The sequence below is a fragment of the Artibeus jamaicensis genome, unplaced genomic scaffold, assembly GCF_021234435.1.
Source record: "Artibeus jamaicensis isolate MK-2021 breed Jamaican fruit bat unplaced genomic scaffold, CSHL_Jam_final scaffold_916, whole genome shotgun sequence".
In the NCBI taxonomy this organism is placed as follows: Eukaryota; Metazoa; Chordata; class Mammalia; order Chiroptera; family Phyllostomidae; genus Artibeus; species Artibeus jamaicensis.
In genome coordinates this window covers 24985957-25007666 of record NW_026522059.1, presented here as the reverse complement: position 1 = coordinate 25007666, position 21710 = coordinate 24985957, and the positions used below count along the sequence as shown (strand labels likewise).

The window sequence follows — 21710 nt, the reverse complement described above, 5'->3', positions numbered from 1 at the left end:
CGCGGCCCCCGCGGGAGGAGCCCGGGAAGCTGGAGGAGGAGGTGCGGGCGGCGGCGGCGGCAGCGAGCGGGCCCTAGGCGCTGACTCCGGGGACCTAAGGGGTGACGACGGCTGAGGGACCCCGAACCCGTAATGAGGGAGGATAGGAGCCCGACCCTGCGACGAGTCGGAGCTCGCCAGGATCCGGGCGTTGGCAGCCGAGGGGCCCCGGCACGCTCCACCGCCAGCCCCGGTTATCCCTTCTCCGCTTCCGCTTCCCCGCTCTAGCCCGGAGGGGTCTCCGGCCCCGCGGCCATCTCCCTGAGGTTTCTGGAGGGGTCCTTCTTCCGCGGCGCCCGGGAGCCCGGTGACGCGTCAGCCGTCGGAACGACCGGGCAGCTTCTCGGGGAGATTACCCCCGCTGCCTTCTCCATCAGCGGCTCCCCCCCTCCCCGCCCCGACTCGCGGGACGCTGCCTGCCGACTCCTGAGCGAGTTGCCGGGACTCCCTCGGGGAGCTGGCCCGCGGCTACCCCCGATCCCTCCGAGGTGGCGCGCGCGCCCCTCGCCCCCGCCGCGGCCGGACACACTCGCGCCCTGGCCCGCGCGGCGCCCTGGCCCGCGCGCCGCCCTCGCGCCCGCCGCCTCCAGTCACCCCACCCTTAGTCGTCCCCGCCACCTTACTCCACCACCCGCCCCCGCCGCTCCGCGCACACCACGTCCCGGCCGGGCCTCACGCTCTTCTCTCAACCCGAACCGCTCACTTGCCAGCCCTTCGCCCCCGGAGGCTGAGGGAACATTTCCCGGAGCGCACTCCTCAGCCTGCCCTCCCCCCACGGCGCTCGCCCTCCCCTCCCCCCGCTCCTTCTTTCTTGGGGGAGGGGGGCTGTCGCCTGGGATTGAAGGCCATTGATTTGTATGTATTTGTCCCGGCGCCGGAGGCTGCCCCAGCCGCCCGAGCGGGTGCCGCCGCCGCCGCCGCCAGTGGAGTTGCCTCCCAGCTTCCCCGGAGTGGTTAGGCTCCACCAAACATGTCGGCTCCGGTCGGGCCGCGGGGCCGCCCGGCTCCCACCCCGGCGGCCTCTCAGCCGCCTCTGCAGCCGGAGATGCCGGACCTCAGCCACCTCACGGAGGAGGAGAGGAAAATCATCCTGGCTGTCATGGATCGGCAGAAGAAAGAAGAGGAGAAGGAGCAGTCGGTGCTCAAGTAAGGACGCAGCTCCATCTTCCCGCCTCCCTCCCTGCCCTCCGCCCCCTCGGCGGCTGCCCTGCGGCCGCCTGCGCGCCCCGGATCGCCGCCCTCCCTCCCGCCGGCGGCGCCTGGGCCACGAGGGCTGCGGCCGGCGCCGGTCGCCGGGGCTGCTTTCTGGGTGTCAGCACGGGGGTGTGTGTCGGGAAGGGAGGGCGCGAGACCGGCTGGAGCGAGACTGGCGAGTCTTTGGGCGTTGTAATGTTCCCGAGCGTCCTTGGTGATGTCCCCGCGGGCAAGTTCGGCTCCCGGGGCCCCGCCGGGGCAAGGGCTGAGCCCCGGCTCCGCGCGTGCCTTCTTTGCCGCCGCCCCTGCGCGGAGGCAGTGACTGGGGCAGCGCATCCAATATGGCCGTGCACAGGTGCTCCCGGTCCGGACCCGGGCGTAGGCGCGCCGGCCGGGGACGCGGGTGCCGCCGAGGGCCGCACGTCCGGCGCTTCCGCGGGGCAGCTCTGCCCCCAGCGCTGAGAAGAGCAGAGCTGCCCACGGCCGCCTCGGGCAGGAGGACAGCGGTGCGGGCGAGGGGCCTGTGCTCCGCTGTGTCTCGGGTGGGTGTGCGACCGCCGCCATCTTCCAGCCCCTCCCCCTCGGCGGGTTCTAACCCCCTGCACTCTGCTGCTCTTCCTGTTTGCAACTAGTAAATCTGTTTAATCCCGAAGAGCCCCCAGTTCCTACCGCTGCTGCGGTCGGGGAGTCTTCCCTACCTTGCGAAGTTCCGTTCGTGCTCACGGTCTGGGCTGCCGGGATGTGGCCGAGGGTGGGAGTGGAGGCAGCAGCCGGACGGCGGTTTAGCGCGGCGTAACTTCAGCACTAGGGAACTGTCCAGACTCGTGGCTGCTGCGTGGAGATGCTTTTCTTGGTAGTTTCTCGGAAGTGTTTGACGGTGATTTGTTTCCTCCTTTACTGTGTGAAAGAGATTGTGCAGAGGATGTGTAACCTTTTTATGTGTTTCCAACTCACCTCTTTTCTTCTTACTTGAATTATTCACTAAGAGATTAACTCGTGCAGTTTATATGCCAAAGTGGGACGGTTCCTTTGTGTTATTAAATATATTTTCCCATATTCTCCACAGAAACACACAATTGAAAGTGTAGAGTTCTTCTCTGTAGAAACTAACATACCAGCCTCTAATCATGTAAAATTTAAAAACAGGTTGTTGGGTTGAGTATTCTTTAATACACTTAACAAGGAAATAATTCTCTGTCAATTCGTATCTTTCCATACTTTAACAAATGTATTACTTTAAATAACTTATGATAAAAGTATCAAATATTTGTACAGGTTTAAGAAAATACTACTTATCAAAAGTATGGAAGGATTAGAGAGCAAATGTATTTCTGACTTTAATTAACTGAAATAAAGAATTGCTTCTTCAAAGATAATTTCTGGGCTTAAGTCCTTTCTGGGACTGTGACTTATTAGTAGGCTTGGAAGTGAAAAAAAAAAAAAAGATTAAGAGATTTAAATAGCTTATTTCAACCAATAGAAGAACAGAGCATTATTTTTAGACGCTTTTGAGCGTACTCCTAACTTGACTATATATACTGACAATACCAAGCTTTTGATGACTTAGAGTCTGATATTTAGATATATTAACCTATACTTTTACTATATTGTTATAAAATTAGTGTTGCCAAAGTGATGCTCAAGTAAAACATTGTTTTACTTATTTGGCCCACTGTTTAAGTGCAGAATTTAAAAAATTTCTTTATAGTATGCTAAATAATAGTATTTATTGGCAAATTCACTGTAGTTTCAAATCTGTTTATTCTAATATATAGAAATTAATGAACTTTTGAGTACTGACTGGAGAATTACTCAGAATGAACAATATACTAGAAAAATGTTGTGAAAGGATTGGTTATTCAGGTGGGTACATGTCAATAAATTACACTTTTATGTAAACCTATATACTATGCAAATACATATAATGTTTGTGCATTTATATGTTTACAATTGAGGTAGAAACAAACATTCTCTAAGCATAAACAGTCTATGAATTTACATTGTTGAAAAATCTATTCATATTTGTTTTAAATATATATATTTGCATTTCTTCCTAACTTAGTCTTGGAAAGGGTCTTGGCTCAAAACGGCCTATATCGTTTCAAAATTATTTTTGTTTTCATTTTAACAATAAGTTAGTTGGAGGTTAAGATGTAATATTTGAAAATTTAATTGTAAATGTTCTTTGAAAGTGATTTTGTCTTTTGTAATAAAATAATAAGCAATGAATATGAGGAAAACAATAGGCTTATAGTGAGAGGAAGCATTTTCAAGAATTTGACAATTTATTGAGTAATATCACTATTGGATATTAAGTTTCACATGCTATATATAAAAAACACTAATATTCTTCAGTGGTTACTATTTCCCATTAACTTTTAAGGGACAAATATCTGGTTATGACTATACTGTCCTTTGTTTCTCTTTAATGATGTCTGTTTAGTTGCATGTTAACATCTGTTCTGAAAGGTCATGGCCAAAAAGAAATAAACTTGAATTCAAATTCATATCTGCTGTCTTTTAACAACCAGGTTACAAAAAGAGTTTGATGTGTGAAAAATTGAAACTTGGATGAAAATATTTTTGCGTGATCAATATTCATGTTAAGTATTTGTACAAAGTGGGTGTGCATTACAAGATGATATATTGGAGTATAGGAAAAATGTGAAAACATTTACATTTCTATTTTCATTTGAAAAAGAAAGAAATTAAGCTTTACTGATACTTTATATAGGTTGACAATGTTAAGATATGTATAATTTACAAATAAATTTACAAATTTATTACAAATTATTTGTAACCTATCTGTATTAGGTTCATGCCTGAGATATTTTCAATAAGACCAGTGAGTGATGATAAAACAGATTGAGACCACTATAGTAATATCTTGTCTTAGGAGTGGACCAATTAAAAAACTATATTTAATTGTTAACAATTTTTTCCAAGTCCAGCTGAACCTATCACCATCGAACACCATTTTACATGAGTAAGACTAGAATTTTGGAAGCATTTTTATATACTAAAGATCCTTAAATAGATCAATAACTACTTTTGTTTATCCTTATATGAATTCCTTTAAAATTTTTAGTTGGGATAACTCTATCAGTAAATTCTATAATGCCCTTTTACTGATTAATGTTAATTTTGAGCCTTGTCTTTCAGGACTGTAAGCTTCTTGAGGGCAAGTATAAAAATGTACTCTTCTTTGGAGTTTGTGTTTTGCAGTATTCTTAACACCTGAGCATAGTAGTTACCCAGTAAATGTCGATTTATCTTGTGGTAATGTTAATAAGGTACCTTACCATTTTTGTTGGGTAAATGGAGAATGATTTTTTTAAAAAAGAAAAGCATAACATACATGTGTCTATTTTCCAGTGAGGCTTTTTTGTTTGCCTGTTTTTTGTTGTTTTGGTGTGGTACTTGGAAAAATATGAGGAACACAAACCCACTGAAATCAATAGAAAGGTATTCGTTCAGTAAATATTTATTGAATTTCTACTGTGTGCATATCATAGTCTTTCAGGTGGGATGTTGTCACAAATTAGAAATTATGTTTCTTGACATATAAGTTATCTTTTCAATCTTAGTTTAGATTTTCTGTTAATATCAAAGGGGTAATTTGCTCCCTTTATTTACAGGAAATAATAAAAAAAATTCCCTGATAGATCAAGGTTATATTTTAGGTTATATTTAAAACAGGTGAGCAGTTTTACATATTTTGATGATTCAATTTTAAAAGTACTTTTCAAAGTCAATTTGTAATCTTTATTTAATAAGTAATAAATGGTACAAAATTTCTTACTGTTTTTCACAAAATTTCTAACTCTTTTCCCCAGTCAGAGGCAACTACTAATGCCAGTTTATTGTAGAGTCCACCAGAAAATCCTGTATACAAGAATAGATATGTATATCTATGTATGTATGTATATCAAATATCAATAGATATGTATATATATCAAATATTTTGTGTCTGTATATTTGTGTATGTGTATGCACATACATGCTCGAATGTATGTCTAAACAAAAAACACAAATGTGTCCTGAAGTTTACTTTATAGGAGATAATTTTCACACTCATTAATATAGCTGCCTCTTCATTTTAATGACTGCATAATATTCCTTTTTAGGAATGTTCTGTAATTTCTTTAACAAGTACCATATTTTGGGGGTAAGTTAATTCTAATTTTTTGCTATTAGGAAGAACACTTAAATATCTTTGTACACATACCATTTTTGGACATGTGTGAATATATCACTGGGATAAATTTTTAGAAATGGAATTATAGTCAAAAGTCAGTATATTTTCTATTTTAATAAGTACTGCTAAATTTACTTTCATATAGGGAAAATACGTAAGTGACACATACTAGGGAGACTTTCCCACATAATTGCCAACTCAGTGTGTGATAATCTTTGTCAGTATTTTGGTGAAAAATATGCCGTTGTAGATTTAATTGCTGTTTTCTCAGTGAGGGTGAGACCCTTTTACATTTGTGTAGAGCTTTTTGTATTTCTTTTTCTGTTGGTTATTTTTAGCATTATTAGATTCTTTTTATATGTCTTTCGTTTTGTGACCTTGTTTGTGCCATTTATTTACTGATCAGTATTTTTAAAAGTGTATTTGAATTTATTACTTTTTGTTTTATGGCTTGGGGTTGGTGATATACTTAGGATGATCTTCCTCATTCTAACATTAAAAAAAACCCTCCCATATTTTCTTCTTATAGCTAAATGAAAATGTAAGAATGTGGTATGTCAGATAAATTATGCAATTTAATCATGCAGACTTTAAACTAAAAATTATTATACCTGTAAATAACCATAGCCATTACTATTGCCAGAATTGAAAACCTATATTTTTTAAGGATTCAGAATGCATTCTAAATTAATTGGCATTTTATAAGAAAGTACCTAATAAATTGTTCATATATATTCCATATTTTGAATTAATTAGGACAATTAAATAAGACTTTCTTGTTGACAATACTGATAAAGAACTGATTATATTGTGTAATGAAGAGGGAGATAATGGAGGCAAGGGTGATAGATCAGATGGACTTTGACCTGAAACTTTACCTTACTAGTTATTAATAACTGTAAGATCTGGCTTATGTTATTAAACCCTTTGGGCCCATGTTTCCTCACTTTGTATTATCTGAGTAATACTAAAACTCCCAAGTCTTCGTCCCCTGCAAACTTTACCTTTCATTTCTAAAAGAGAGAGCATGGTCAAGAAACTCACTTAAAGTGGCTTAGAAGGTCTAGAGAGTAGTGTTTAAATATGGAGGTGAGTTAGTGGAAGAGACTGGAGAGATGGCAAGGGTCAGAGGTTAAGACTCTTTTTCCCACTTTTTATTGCATTTATTGGGGTGACACTGGTTAACAAAATTATACAGGTTTCAGGTGTACAATTCCACAACGCACCATTTGTACACTGTATTTGTGTGTTCACCACCCAAGTCAAGTCTCCTTCCAGCACCATTTATTCCACCATACCCTCCCCCGTACCCTCCTCCACCTCCCCCTGCCCCACCTCCTCTCCACAGTCACTACACTGTTGTCTTCTGTCCATGAGTTTTATCTCTCTCCTTTTTTCTTGCTCAATCCATCTACCCCTCACTACCCACTTCTGCACCCCTAGCTATCAGCCTGCTCTCTCTATCTATGAGTCTGTCTCAGAACTTAAAAGAATTTATATTCTGTTCTTTCAATTTGGATTTAATCCTGTGTTCCCAGTGGGTAGTCCATTGTAAGTGGATATAAATGGTTTTTGAATGAATGATTAAATCTGGCATCGCCTGAGTGAATAACTGCTAATACCTCAAGAAATGATTATCTTTGGGATTTAGTGGTCACTTTTGTAAGAAGTTCTATTGTTTGTTTTTCCTGAACAAGAGAGCTCTTGGTTATGATGTATGGTATAAATTAAACTAATCAAGCAGTGGGCAACAAATATGAAATCAATGAGAACAAAATACATTTAATAAATATTATTTTTTTTCACTTAAAAAACTTTTCACTTAATAAACACTTGTTCAGTGATGTGAGAGTTTAAGCCACCTTTCCTGATGATAGACCCTTGTTTTTGCTATGGTGTGGAATATTTTTCTATTTGAAATAGTAGTTAGTAACATTTTAGAAAACTACCACCAACAGAAAGTTCTTTGGGCAATGGTGGATCTTCAGAGACAATATGTGGAGTTGGATCAAGGGAATTTCAGCACAGACATTTAAATAGTCATCTAGTATGGAGGGTATGCACCTTTCAGGACAAAGCATCTTTCACTGGGTTCATTGTTGATATCTAGCTAATAAAGGATGTAAAGAATATTAACAGAATGGGCAGTGCCACTCTTCTAGTGTGTTAACAAGAACAAGGTATCATGGTAATGAAGTTGAGCCAGAGAAATGAATAAGGACCTTACCAGGTAGCTTGGTTAGTGGTGTCCAAGCCATGGCCTACAGGCTGCATGTGGCCCAGGATGGCTATGATTGTGGCCCAGTAAAAAACTGTAAATTTACTTAAAACCTTTTTTGGCTCATCAGTTTTCATTAGTGTTTGTGTATGTAATGTGTGGCCCAAGACAACTCTTCTTCCAATGTGGCCCAGAGATGCCAAAAGTTTGGACACCCTGGTAGTGCGTTGTCTTGATAAACCAAAATTGTGGGTACCATCTCCAGTCAGGACACTTGCAAGAATCAACCACTAAATGTGTAAATAAGTGGAATGACAAATTGATGTTTCTCTCTCTGTGTCTCTCAAATCAATAAATTAAAAAAATTAAAAGAAAAAAAAAGAAATGAACCAGAAGGTGTGTGTAATCAACTGTTTCTTTTGAGATAATTCATGGCTAAGATTAAATAAGAGCCTTTGCTCTACCTAATCTCATGTTTAATTTCTTAAAATATTTCCCCTTACTTTCTAGTGTTATTCTTATAGTAAACTCTAGTCTATTTCTATTGATATAATAATGAGAGCTTATAGTACCCCTAGAGACAGTCTTGTTGTAGTAGTACCATGGGTTGTCTTAGCTGAGATCTGAGAAGAATGTGGAACTGGAAGAAAGAAGTGGACATTCAGGAGTATGAGACTAGTATTCAGTTTTTATGTTAAGACTGTTCCTGTTCCACATAGCTTTTTTTTTTTTTTTAACTTAAATATATGTTTGGACTTGTAGCAGGAATTGAAGGAAGGAACTAACATTCAGTGTCTATTATGTGCCAAGATCCAGGTCACAAAGCTTAGGAATACCAGAACACAGATCTGTGCTTAAATCTTTCTCTCTCCAAAACCCATTTTCTGTCACCATATCCCTCTTTAGTCTTCTGGAAAACAGTGAAGAACCTAGTGCTTGAGTGCCTGGACTCTGACAAGCTTGGGTTTGAATTTCAGTTGTTACTTGGTAGCTGTGTATCTCAGAATGTTTATCTGTAAAATGGGGATAATAACACTTACTTGAGAAGCTGTTATGAGGATTAATTGAGTTTGCATTTGTAAAGTCCTTAGAATTCTTAGCACATAATTAATACCATATAAGTGTTTATTATGTAAATAAATTAGCTAGAAGGGTAAAGTATTGATAGCCATACAGCATATCAATCTAGTTTATCATCAATAAGTATTTTTATGAACCCCCAATTTCTAAGTGCCTGTTGAAAGGACATTGTTACTTTCTTTAATAAAGACTTAGATCTTGTATTAGCTTTCTACTACTAACAAACTTAGTGGCTTCAAGCAACACAATGTGTTTTTTGACAGTTCTCTAGGTCAGAGTTCTGACATGGGTCTCACTGGATTAAAATCAAAGGAGTTGGCTGCATTTCTTTCTGGAAGCAAAAGGTGGAGGATGTCTCCTTGATCCTTTAGGTTGTTGAAAGAATTCATTTTCTTGAATTTATATGATTGAGATTCCCATTTCCATGTTGGAACAGCTGAAGGCTGTTCTAACCTCCTAGAGGTCTGTCTCTCTCTGTTTGAAAGTTGCCTCCTAAGTCAGTGGGCCATTGAGTTGTCATGATGCCATCTCTCTGACCCTACTTCTGTGGGTATCGCTCTGCTCACAGCTGGAAAGTTTTTCTCTTTTAAGGATTCATATGTAGATTGGGCCCACTAGATATTTCAGAACAATCTCCCTCTTGATCATATCTGTGAAATCCTTTTTGCTGTTACATATTTACCTGTTCCTGGAGTTAGACTGTGAACATCTTTTGGGAGGGGGGATACATTCTTCTCCTCACATTTCTCTAGTGAGTACCACTAGATATAAAATTGGATATATGTTTTTTTATAAAGTAGACATTGTGTTCTTATTTAAAGAATGTATTTTGTATTCAGAGACACAAATTCCAGAGTAATATCTTTGAGATAATATTTTACAATGCACTTTTCCATGGGTTCCTAATATTTTATTGCCTTCAAAGTACTGCCAATCTGATCTTCACTTTTTAATTTAACAGTTTACTCCTGAATTAAAATGTTCTAACTGGGGGTGGGACTGGGAGTCTGGGGACCAACAGTATTAATTGTTCTGCATGTAAGTGCTCTTCCTAACTAGTTATTTTAGTTAAGAATTGTATTTATTTTTTTATAGAGGGAAGAACAAGTAATATTGCCACGTGACTAACATCATGAAGTTATTGAAATCTTTCCAAATACAGTACTTTATTTATCACTTAAGAGACTTACCATAAACTTTATATTGCAGTATGATTAAATAAAGATTTGAATTTAATCTCCTGACAAGAATGCGGTTTGTCTGGGAATGGTTGGTTGAAGAGCCATTTCTTATTCTACCTTGTGTGCCCATTTTTATGGTTATTAGCCTGGAAGTCTGACAAGAAGATGTAGTATGTATTATGTCTTAAACTTAGGTTAGTATTTAAAATGTAATAAACTATTTAAACTTAAGTATATAAAACATTTAAAGTAGCTGTGAAATAAAATAGAAAAAAGTAATCCAAAGTTGTCTTTCAAAACTACTACTACTAATTCATGCTGCAGTATAAGGTTTGATGTGATAGGATACACTCTAGATATCAGAGTTCAGTCAAGAGACAAACTGAAATAGTAGTTTGAACAGGAAGCTTTTAATATAAAGGGTTATCAACCTATAGCATGGAGCAGCTACCGCTTTCAGGGCTGAGGCCCAGTACCCAAGCAAGAAACAAACTTGTAAGACACCCCTTCTCCTACAACTAAGGCTGAGATTCAGCCCTTGTAGGAGGGTGTGGCTATGGCTTATTGCTGTCACAGTCTGGGGTAAACAAGCAGGACATCATCTGTGGGGCTGTCAGTGGGACTTGTTAGGATACTGCCTGCTGGAGTGCCGCTTAAACTGTTAGAAAGATGCCGCATGGGGTGCTGGTGAACCCTGCTAGGAGGGTGAGTGTTACTGGGTGTTCTCTAAGCTCCTGGCAGCTAAGTATCTCAGGAAAATAATAAAGCACCCAGAACTAGGAGTAGCCCCTCCTTTGATGTCCCTCTAGCTCCCTCTACTGACAAAGCTTAACGTGCTATCTGGTAAAAGGGAAATGGTTTCGAGTCCAGATCCAGTATCACAAAACAGGACAAAGAAGGGTGGATTTGGAGCTAGGAGGCAGTAATTTATAAATTTACAGTAGGTTGTGTTATTCCAAAATATGAGTAGCATAAAACAAAAAGGTTTATTTTTCTTCCTGCAATATGTTTTCTGTGGGTCACTTGGGATCTCTACTCCATGTCATCCTTATTCTGGAACACACAGGCTGAAGGAGACACTAGCTGGAGCATCGAGATCACGTGAAAAGAGAGACTGTGGTGAATAACAAGTTGTCTGTTAAAGTTTCCTCTCAGGTGAAATACAGAGTCCGGCACAAATAGTGCCCCCATTTTATTACAAAATTTTTTATTATAAAATCATAAGCATGTAATTCTGTAACAAACAATATCACACTTAAGCACACCACATGACATTTTAGGTGAAATATTCAAATTAAAACTATACATTATTAGACCCATATTATTACCCTACTAACCACACTCAAGCAGGTGTTCTGCTGAACCCTGCGTATATACATCTATCCATGTAATATGAAAAATAGAGACATTTATTGAAGAAGATACAAGAAACACAGTACATAAGGACAATGACTCCTCAGTCCCCTTCAAAGTAGGCATCTTGGGACCTCATGCAGTTCTCCCAGTTGCCATCAGCTGCCACATTGCATTTTTGCATTTGCCTGAATCTCATCAGTGGTCTGAAATCTCTTCCCTTTCAAAGGTGATTTTAGTTTTGGGAAAAGCCACAAGTCACAGGGCACCAAATCTGGGCTGTAGGGGGCTGAGTCACCTGAGTGACTTGGTATTTCACCAAAAACTCTGTAGGAGACTTGATAAATGAGCAGGTACATTGTCCTGATGAAGCTGCCAATCACCAGTTGCCCATAGCTGTGACCTTGTGAGTCATTTGAATAGTTTCTGCGGAGGAATGTTCAAACTTAACACAAAATTTGATGCAGATTCTGATGCAGATTTGTTGCTCTGTTTGCTCAATCATTTTGAATGCGATGGCCACACAGTACACATGCTCACTCAGTGGTACTTACCGCCCCCAATGACTAGTGAGGTCCTCATTTTTCACACATTCGCATTCCAGTCTCCTCTCCTTGGCTGCTGGGTTACATGGATGTCATGCAGACTGATCTCATTATATGAACAATGGCTGCCCATATGCCATTGGCCAAATCAAGTCAAATCAAGTTACATGACCACGCCTGCCTCAGGGTATGAAGTGCAGTTCTACCATATATGGAGAGAGAGAGAGACAGAAATATTTTTAAAAATATAATTACCACAAGACTGACAGAATTGGCATTAGAAAATTTGGCAATCTCTAGGATAAAATTCTCCCTTTAAAATTTTGTTTTACTTGCTTTGCAGTTTTTATGAACTTTAGTAAAAAGTAATATCAGTATAATAATTGATGGTTCTCTTGAGGTCAGTGACCTTAAGCCAGATATTGAAGTTATTCTTCCATGTGAAACAATGAAGTTTTAAACAAATTAAAGCATTAAAGCAGCAGGAAAATATTTTTGAGGGCTAGATATAAATAGACTTTATTTTTTAATTTTGCACTTAAATACCTTTTATATTAACTTACACTTATGTGATACATGAAATATGGAATGTCCCTTTATACAGAAAAAAGTTTTTTCATTTATGGTGAGAATTGGATAGGGGTAAAAAAACAGATTTAGAGATCTGGATTAAAGTTCTGGTTCCATCATTCACAAGCTATATTATCTTGAAAAATCACTTAAACTCTCTAAGCTCTGTGAAATGGAGATTGAAAACACAGGTCCAAAATCATTAACTGAAACTCATGGTGCCAGATATGTCTTAGAATTCAGTTGTTTTGGATTCTAGAAATGTAAAGGTGCATATACCATATTGTAAATGGCCATAATATGTAACTCCTAGCAGGATCAGGATAGCAAGCAGCCCTTAATGAAATATGTTTATATATCTCCAGTGAAACACAAGAATATTTGTAAATGGGTTATATAAAGACTGTTGAAAGCCTCTTCCCAATTCACATCAGGCAGGAAATTAGAACAGAATTACAAACTTGTTTTCAGAGCTTTTTGGATTTTGGAATTATGGGTAAGTAATTATTGGCTTATGGTAGCCATTGGTGGTATCATTCTCATCAGCCATTTGAAATAATATATTAAGGAAAGAACTGAACATTAGATTTTTGCTGCTGTTGGCTCACTTAAATAGATCAGCATTGGGGTCTTGATCTCAGATCATTCGAATTTTTAGTTAAAATGGTTTAAATGCAACTGTTGCCAGAAAGAGCTTCACATATGAAAAATATGATCATGTAAATAACTCTTGCTTAAAATATCAGTGTTTTTCCAATGTTATCTGCATGCAGCCTTTAACTGGAGTCCCTCCTATCTACCATGGAACACACAAAATTACAAGTAATTCTTTTTTCACTTTTCCCAGGTATGAGTACATAGCTATTACCATTGTTGATGCATAAAAGATGAATTAACTAATTACATATAATGGATGCTTTAGGACTTTAGAGCTTAATTCTCTTCTAGATCTCTGGTTGACAAAGGCAGGTAAAGGTAAATGAGACTCGTAATGATCTGTCTCCTATTTATTTACTACTTGCAGTCCTGTTTTCTTCCCTTCCACGACATATTTTATTTTATTTTTTTAAAGATTTTATTTATTTATCTTTTAGAGGGGAAGGAGAGAGGGAGAGAAATATCAATGTATGGTTGCCTTTCGTGCGTCCCCTGCTGGGAACCGGCCTGCAGGGAACCGGCCTGCAACCCAGGCATGTGCCCTGACTGGGAATCGAACTGCGAATGTTTGGTTCGCAGGCCTGTGCTCAATCCACTGAGCTACACCAGCCAGGGCTTCCACGACATATTTTAGCTAAATAGTTACATGCCTTTATTTAGTGCCTCCAAACCTTTTTCATACCATGCCATACACAGAAAATGATAATACTGGCCAAGATGGAGGCGTAGGTGGAAACACTGTACCTCCTCACGCAACCAAATTTAAGGACAACAGAGATTTAGAAACAAAAACACAACCAAAACAGACAGAAAATTGAACTGTACCAAAGTCCAACAACAATGAACCATTCATCCAGACTGGTAAGAGGGGCGGAGTCCGTGGCTGGCAGAGAGGGGTCATGGCAGGAAAAGGCAGTGGTTGGTGATCCAGGTGGGTGCACGGGGACGAAAACCCAGTAAGGCTCGCAAGGCAGCTGGCTGACCTAGGACACACATTTGCGTGCAGATAAACCAGGCAGGTTAAAAAATGGTCAGTGAGAAAGGCTATGTAACCCAGGGCACCAGCAAAGGGAAATAAAGCTTAAAAGCACAGATTGGAAAACCTTCTGGGGGTTGAGGTGCCAAGAGAGGCTCCCGGCCTCACAGGAGAATTCGATGGGGAGACTCATGGGGTCCTAGAACATACACAAGCCCAACCACCTAGGAACCAGCACAAAAGGGCCCAATTTGCTTGTGGGAAGCGGCAGAGGGGACCGAAATCCGAGAGAGAAAGGACAAAGCGCTATTGCTCCCTCTGACCCCACCCCCACATACAGCGTCACAACCCAGTGACTGGGTTGCCCTACGCTGGTGAACACCTAAGGCTCTGCCCCTCATATGTAATAGGCGTGACCAGACCAAAACATTATGGCTCAAGCAGAAGAACAGCTCAAAGCCCCAGAGCCAATACTTTTAAAAATATATATATATTTTATATTTTATGCCATTACAGCTGTTCTGTTTCCCCCTTTATTCCCCTCCACCCTGTACACCCCTCCCCCACCATTCTCCCCCCTTTAGTTTATGACCATGTCTCTCAAGTTCTTTAGATTCTACATTTCCCATACTATTCTTGCCCTCCCCCTATCTATTTTCTACCTACCATCTATGCTACTTATTTTCTGAACCTTCTCCCCCCTTCTCCTCCTTCCACTCCCCTGTTGCTAACCCTCCATGTGATCTCCATTTCTATGGTTCTGCTCCTGATCTAGCTGTCCTCTTAGTTTGCTTTTGTTTTAGGTGTGGTTGTTAATAACTGTAAGTTTGCTGTCCTTTCACTGTTCATCTTTTTTATCTTCTTTTTCTTAGGTAAGTCCCTTTAACATTGCATATAATAAGGGCTTGGTGATGATGAACTCCTTGAATTTGATCTTATCTGAGAAGGACTTTATCTGTCCTTCCATTCTAAATGAAAGCTTTGCTGGATACAGCAATCTTGTATGTAGGTCCTTTCCTTTCATGACTTGGAATACTTCTTCCCAGCCCCTTCTTGTCTGTAAGGTCTCTTTTAAGAAATCTGCTGACAGTCTGATGGGAACTCCTTTGTAGGTGATAGTCCCCTTATCTCTTGCTGCTTCTAGGATTCTCTCCTTCATTTTAATCTTGGCTAATGTAATGATGATGTGCCTTGGTATGTTCCTTCTTGGGTCCAACTTCTTTGGGACTCTCTGAGCTTCCTGGATTTCCTGGAAGTCTATTTCCTTTGCCAGCTTGGGGAAGTTCTCCTTTATTATTTGTTCAAATAAGTTTTCCACTGGTGGCTCTTTCTCTTCCCCTTCTGGTATCCCTATAATTCAGATGTTGGAACGTTTAAAGATGTTCTGGAGGTTCCCAAGCCTCTCCTCATTTTTTTTGACTTCTTGTTTCTTCATCCTTTTCTGTTTGGTCATTTTTTTCCTCCTTCTGGTCCACTCCATTGATTTGAGTCCCAGTTTCTTTTCCATTACTATTGGTTTCCTGTGTATTTCCCTTCATTTCAATTAGTTTAGCTTTCATATGTTCCTCTAATTTGTGACTAAAATCAACCAGTTCTGTGAGCATCCTGATCACCAGTGTTTTGAACTGTGCATCTGAAAGTTTGGCTATTTCTTCATTGCTTAGATTTATGGGCTCTGGGGCTCTGAGTTGTTCTTGAGCCATGTTTTGAGAATTCTACCACTGAACCACCAATGCCTGGCCTTGAGCCATGTTTTGATCTGTTCGTGCCTGTTACGTAAGAGGAGCGGAGCCTTAAGTGTTCACCAGGGTGGGGCCACCCAGGTCGCTGGTTTGTGACGCTGTGTGTGGGGGCGTGGTCAGAGAGGGACCACCCAATGTCATGGGTTTGTTGACGCTGTATGTGGGGGCGGGGTCAGAGAGGGGCAATAGCAGTTGCCTCTGTAGCTACCCGCAGCTGTGGCCTGCGAGGTCCATCTCACCACCTCTAGCTCCTTCACCGGTTTATCTGTGCGCGCGAATATGTGACCACGGTCCGCACTCAGTGGGTCTGCCGCCTGGTGCCCTCTGTGGGTTCAACACCTTGCGCTCTCAGTGGGTCCTCCTGCTTCTCCACACCTGGAATCCGCCCTTGGCTGCTGGCGCACCTGGGTCGCGCGCCCGATTGGTCCGGTGGATCTTTCCTGCCTGACCTGCCCTGCTGCTGGCTCTGCCCCTCTTACCAGTTTGGCTGAAGGGTTCCTTGTTGTCAGACTTCCGTGTAGTTCAATTTTTTGTGGTTTGGCTGCGTTTTTGTTGCTAAAACTTTGTTGTTTTTAAACTTGGTTGTGTGAGAAGGGGCAGTGCTTTCACCTACGCCTCCATCCTGGTGGAAGTCTCCCTCTGAATTTATACACAATTATTTTCTTAGTCACCTAAAGATCACTGCTTATTCAGATCTCCATAATGAGAGATCCAATACTTTTAAGTGACTAGGAGATAGCCAACCTATCAGATGCACAGTTCAAAACACTGGTGATCAGGATGCTCACAGAACTGGTTGATTTTGGTTGCAAATTAGATGAAAAAATGTAGGCTACACTAAGTGAAATGAAGCAAAATGCACAGGGAACCAATAGTGATGGGAAGGAAACGGACTCAAATCAATGGAGTGGACCAGAAGGAAGAAAGAAACAACCAAGCAGAAAAGAATGAAGAAACAAGAATTCAAAAAAATGAGGAGAGGCTTAGGAACCTCCAGGACATCTTTAAATGTTCCAACATCTGAATCATAGGGGTACCAGAAGGGGAAGAGGAAGAGCAACAAGTGGAAAAGTTATTGGAACAAATAATAAAGGAGAACTTCCCCAATCTGGCAAAGGAAATAGACTTCTAGGAAGTCCAGGAAGCTCAGAGAGTCCCAAAGAAGTTGGACCCAAGGAGAAGCACACCAGGGCACATCATCATTACATTAGTCAAGATTAAAATGGAGAGAATTCTAGAAGCAGCAAGAGATAAGGGGACTATCACCTACAAAGGAGTTCCCATCAGACTGTCAGCTAATTTCTCAAAAGAGACCTTCCAGGCAAGAAGGGGCTGGAAAGAAGTATTCCAAGTCATGAAAGGCAAGGACCTACACCCAAGATTGCTGTATCCAGCAAAGCTTTCATTTAGAATGGAGGAGCAGGTAAAGCACTTCTCAGATAAGGTCAGGCTCAAGGAGTTCATCATTACCAAGCCCTTATATGATATGTTTAGAAGGACTTATCTAAGAAGAAGATAAAAATATGAACAGTGAAAGGACAGCAAACTCACAGTTATTAACAACCACACCTAAAACAAAAGCAAACAAAGCAGACACCTAGCTCAGGAGTGGAGCCATAAAAATGGAGAGAACATGGAGGGTTAGCAACAGGGGAGTGTGAGGAGGAGTAGGGCGCAGAATGTACAGAGAATAAGTAGCATAGATGGTAGGTAGAGAATAGACAGGGGAGGGCAAGAATAGTATGGGAAATGTAGAAGCTAAAGAACTTATGACACATGAATATGAACTAAAGGGGGGATTTTGGGGGGAGGGGTATGCAGGGTAGAGGGAAATGAAGGGGGGAATGGTACAACTATAATGGCGTAATCAATGAAGTATAAAAAAAGAAAATGATAGTAGATAAGTATGTCATGTTGGAGTAAAATGGAAAAGATTTGGGGGTATTTATGTGGGACTTTCTAAAAATAAGTGTAATTTTCTGTTATATAATTATAAGCAAAACAAATGGAAGGTATTATGGAAGACAGTATATGTTAAATTGTAAAAACTGTTGAATAATATCTTTCCAACATCTAAAATGGAAAACTAGCTGGCCTCTGTAAGTATAACTTTTAAAAAATCAGGTTTATTTCCTTATTTTTGGAATATACACATAATTCCTGATCAAGGCTATTTAATGATGATCTCTTCAAGTTCTTTTAAGTCACCAATGATTAAAAACACACTATGTAAGTAATTGGTACCAAATTACAGGAAAGAATTAATTTCTTTTTAAATAAAAAAGTTAATGGAACCTCTTTTATGCTATTAGTCAGAATTTTGAAAATTCATCCTCTATAAATTTTACTTCAGTAGTTGGTGGTAACATTCTTTAACTACCCTTCTTTTTCTTTCATTGACAAATGTGAAGTTATAATTTCTTTCTATATTGTCAATGGATTTCATAGCCACTTGAACTTTTAAAAACTTTATTTATTGACTTATTTATTTATTTATTAGAGAGAGGGAAGGAAGGGAGAAAGAGAGGGGAGGATAACAATGATGTGAGAGAAAAATTCATTTGTTGCCCCTTCTACGCAACTTACACCCAGACTGGGATGAACCTGCAACTTAGGCGTGTGCCCCGACTAGGTAAACCAGCAACCTTTTGCTTGTGGGTTGACATCCACCTGAGCAACACTGGTCAGGGCGCCAGTTGAACTTTTGAAGAATATCTGTTACTTAAAAATAACATTGATATTCTTTTAAAAGTATATGTAATACTCCACTGGCTTTAGGACTCAAATTATAACATTTACTAATCCTGGTGAATTTTAACCAAATTATGAGGTCGAATTATTGCTTTGAACCTATATACTTTGAACCTATACACTTTGTCATACTCATTAATAATACATGGTTTGTGGAAATTTTTAAAGTTTATTTAGATATTTGAAATTGTTGGTTAAATAAGTCATTTTTTGAAACCAATTACCAACCATTAACAAAATCTGTAAAGCGAGAATTACAATATTTATGGTTAGTTTTAAACCAAAAACTGTAAAATAAACACTTTGAGCCCTGGCTAATGTGGCTCAATGGAATGAGTGCCTGCCAGGAAACCAAAAAGGTGAGTTGGCGTTGGGGTCCGGGCACATACCTGGGTTGCAGGTCAGGTCCCTCGTTGGATGCGTGTAAGAGACAGCCTGTGGATGTTTCTCTCTCTCTTTTTCTCCCTCCTTTCTCCTCTTTCTAATAATAAATAAGTAAAATCTTTAAAGTAAATACTTCCATTTTGAATAGACAACACACTGAGGTTCAGAACAGTGGAGAGTAGTGTTCTGAACTCATTTGTTGGTATTGTAACAACTTGGAATTGATTAGATTCTTCCATTTGAAAACATTATTTAATGTGAAATTTAAATCTACAGCAAGATTTTACAACAAGAACATTCCCAGGAATGTTCTTGACAAATAGTGTTATTTGAATAACACTATTTCTGAATAACTTGAATTTCAAGTTACTCAGAATTTATACTTCTCTTGCAATTATATACAATATTGCTATAATACTTTGTCTTAAAATCTCCATTTACTGAATTTAAATATTTCACTTTTTGGGTACTTTGTAGGACAAATAATTTTTTTAGCTATTTCCCTTCAGGGGTTGTAATATCAGTTATTAACTAGATTACTAACTATAGATTCACTAATTTGCATTGAAAACATTACTGAGTAATCTTTTTGATTAAGGTTGTCTTTATATCCTCTCAAATGCTGTGTAATATTAATGTCCTCTCCAAACTAATAATGTTGTTGAAAGTGCTACTCATTTTATCTTTTTTGTTTTTTCCTTTTGGTTTAGTGATTTAAAATATGGTGTTGGCAATTTCCTTGCAGACTGGTGAACAAGCAGTTCTGCCTTGTGCTTTGTTATTTTTTACTTGCGGACACTTTGAAAAGTAAAATATTTCACTTTCTGATAAGGTGCTGGCAATGTTTATTTGGCTCCATTGCTTTGTGATAACTTTTTTCATGCAAATAAGACATTAAGTTTGAGGAAGAGAAGAATTATCAGGGCATAGAAATCCAAATTGAGATCCTTATTATATTGTTCACTAGTGATTTAAACTTTCACTTCAGTAATTAAAGTTTTGAAAAATTCACAGTTGCTTTTCTGAGGGATTAAAACTATTTTTTTTTAAAGTCTGGTTTTCTTTACTAAATTATTTAAATTATCTTTATTTTTAAAATTAAATAAATTCACTGTGAAATTCTGTCATGATCGATTCTCTTGCTAATTGTTAGCATCAAAAGCCAATAAAAAAAATAAAAGGAAGGAGGAAAAAGAAAAGAAAAAAGGATAAACAATAAAAAATGATAAAATAATTTATGTTCTAATAGGGACATTTAATATGAGATAATGATGATGCTGATGAGGTTAGTGATAGCAATTATACATAATTTATATGTTAAAATGTGAAAATAAGGACAAATTAAATTAAAACTAAATAACATATGTGTGTAAAATAAAGAACTCATTAATAATAACCCTATTGTGGTAAAAGTGCTAATTAGACTAGACTACTTGAGATGGGAGTAGGCCAGAGAGAGATGCGACATGGTGCTGCTTTTACAAAGCCATATCTACTACTCTGTGCTCTCTAAAATAATTTAGAAGAAATAGGTGTACTCTTGTACATGTTTAAGTTTGCATGTATAATTTTCCATCATAGCATACAGTATAGTAAAGACAATGATTATTTTTTGTGGAAGTGTTTATTCATTCTTATTTTAAATAACTCTGTTTTGAGTATCTCTGCTATACAATAATCACTGTACTTATTTAGGAAATAGAGAGCAATAGGGCATAGTCTCTACGCTGAGGTGTTCAAAGTCTAGTGGGCAAGAGTCATGAAAATGAATTAAATGCATTATAAATGCTTTGTAGTATTATGTATTAGTTGAGCTGAAAAAGAGAAAGTTGGTATATGAATATGGAGAATTTAGGAGAAGGCTTAATAAACAAAGATAACATTCAAACTGGCTTTACAGGAAAATTGTAATTTAGTATGTGGAGGAGAAGGGCATTCTGGGGGAATGGCCAGTATTTCTCAATTGGGAGATGCCTGGAAGATGGGAGAAGGGATAGAGTGAGGGTGAGATATAAAGGGCCTTGTATGTAGGACTGGTATTTAACTGATATGTACCAGTACATAGTTACTAAAATACAGAGTGAGGCAAAAGTAGGTTTATAGTTGTGAGTACATGAAACAGAGTTTATTCTATTATTATTTATTAATGATTATATTTTCCATAGGAACAACTATAAACCTACTTTTGCCCCACCCTGTACTGAAAACCTGTCATGGAGATTGGTAAATTTTATTGAGAGAATACTTTACCTAGAGATGTTATCCAATGTAATAATCTGTAGAGGAGGAATATGGGTCCTCGTAACCTGGCTGGTATGGATTAATGTGGCCCTTGGGAGGCATGTGGTGGCTGGAGTGTCAGTGTTTACCTGATACTCCAGAGTGTCCTGTTGGAAGCAGTGGAGCAGGCAGCAGCGCAGGTAGTTTTTTGGGAGGTGTTCTGAGGCACCAAGGGTTCATGCCCTTTGGGAAACACTGGCATCTGTATATGTGCTTATGTGACAATGACATGCAGGTGGCATGCCCAGCTACTTTACAGCTTAACTAAGTGCTGCTGGGTACCAGGGGCCAATGACTGTATTTTAATCAGGAAAATATTGGGAGAAGCTTGATATGGTTCTAAATACCAAATTGTGGTCCCATTAAAGAAGCTAAAACTCAATAAATAATTTGGAAATTATTAAAATGACTATATGAATAATTTATTCTGCAACTGTTTTTAAAAAAAGATTGTATTTATTTATTTTTAGAAACAGGGGAAAGGAGGGAGAAAGAAAGGGAAAGAAACATCAACCTGAGAGAAACATTGATTGGTTGCCTCT

General features: G+C 39.5%; 1 protein-coding gene across 4 annotated transcripts in view; it reads left to right on the top strand.

Annotated features, from left to right (window-relative positions):
* The first annotated feature begins 657 nt into the window (after positions 1-657).
* Positions 658-21710, top strand: part of RIMS2 (regulating synaptic membrane exocytosis 2) — a 470156-nt gene continuing 449103 nt past the window's right edge. For all 4 annotated transcript variants that reach the window (XM_053661100.1, XM_037133385.2, XM_037133387.2 and 1 more), the window contains exon 1: positions 658-1185. In XM_053661100.1, coding sequence (XP_053517075.1) covers positions 1010-1185 — 176 coding nt within the window. In that variant the 5' untranslated portion in view covers positions 658-1009. The remainder of the gene's footprint in view (positions 1186-21710) is intronic.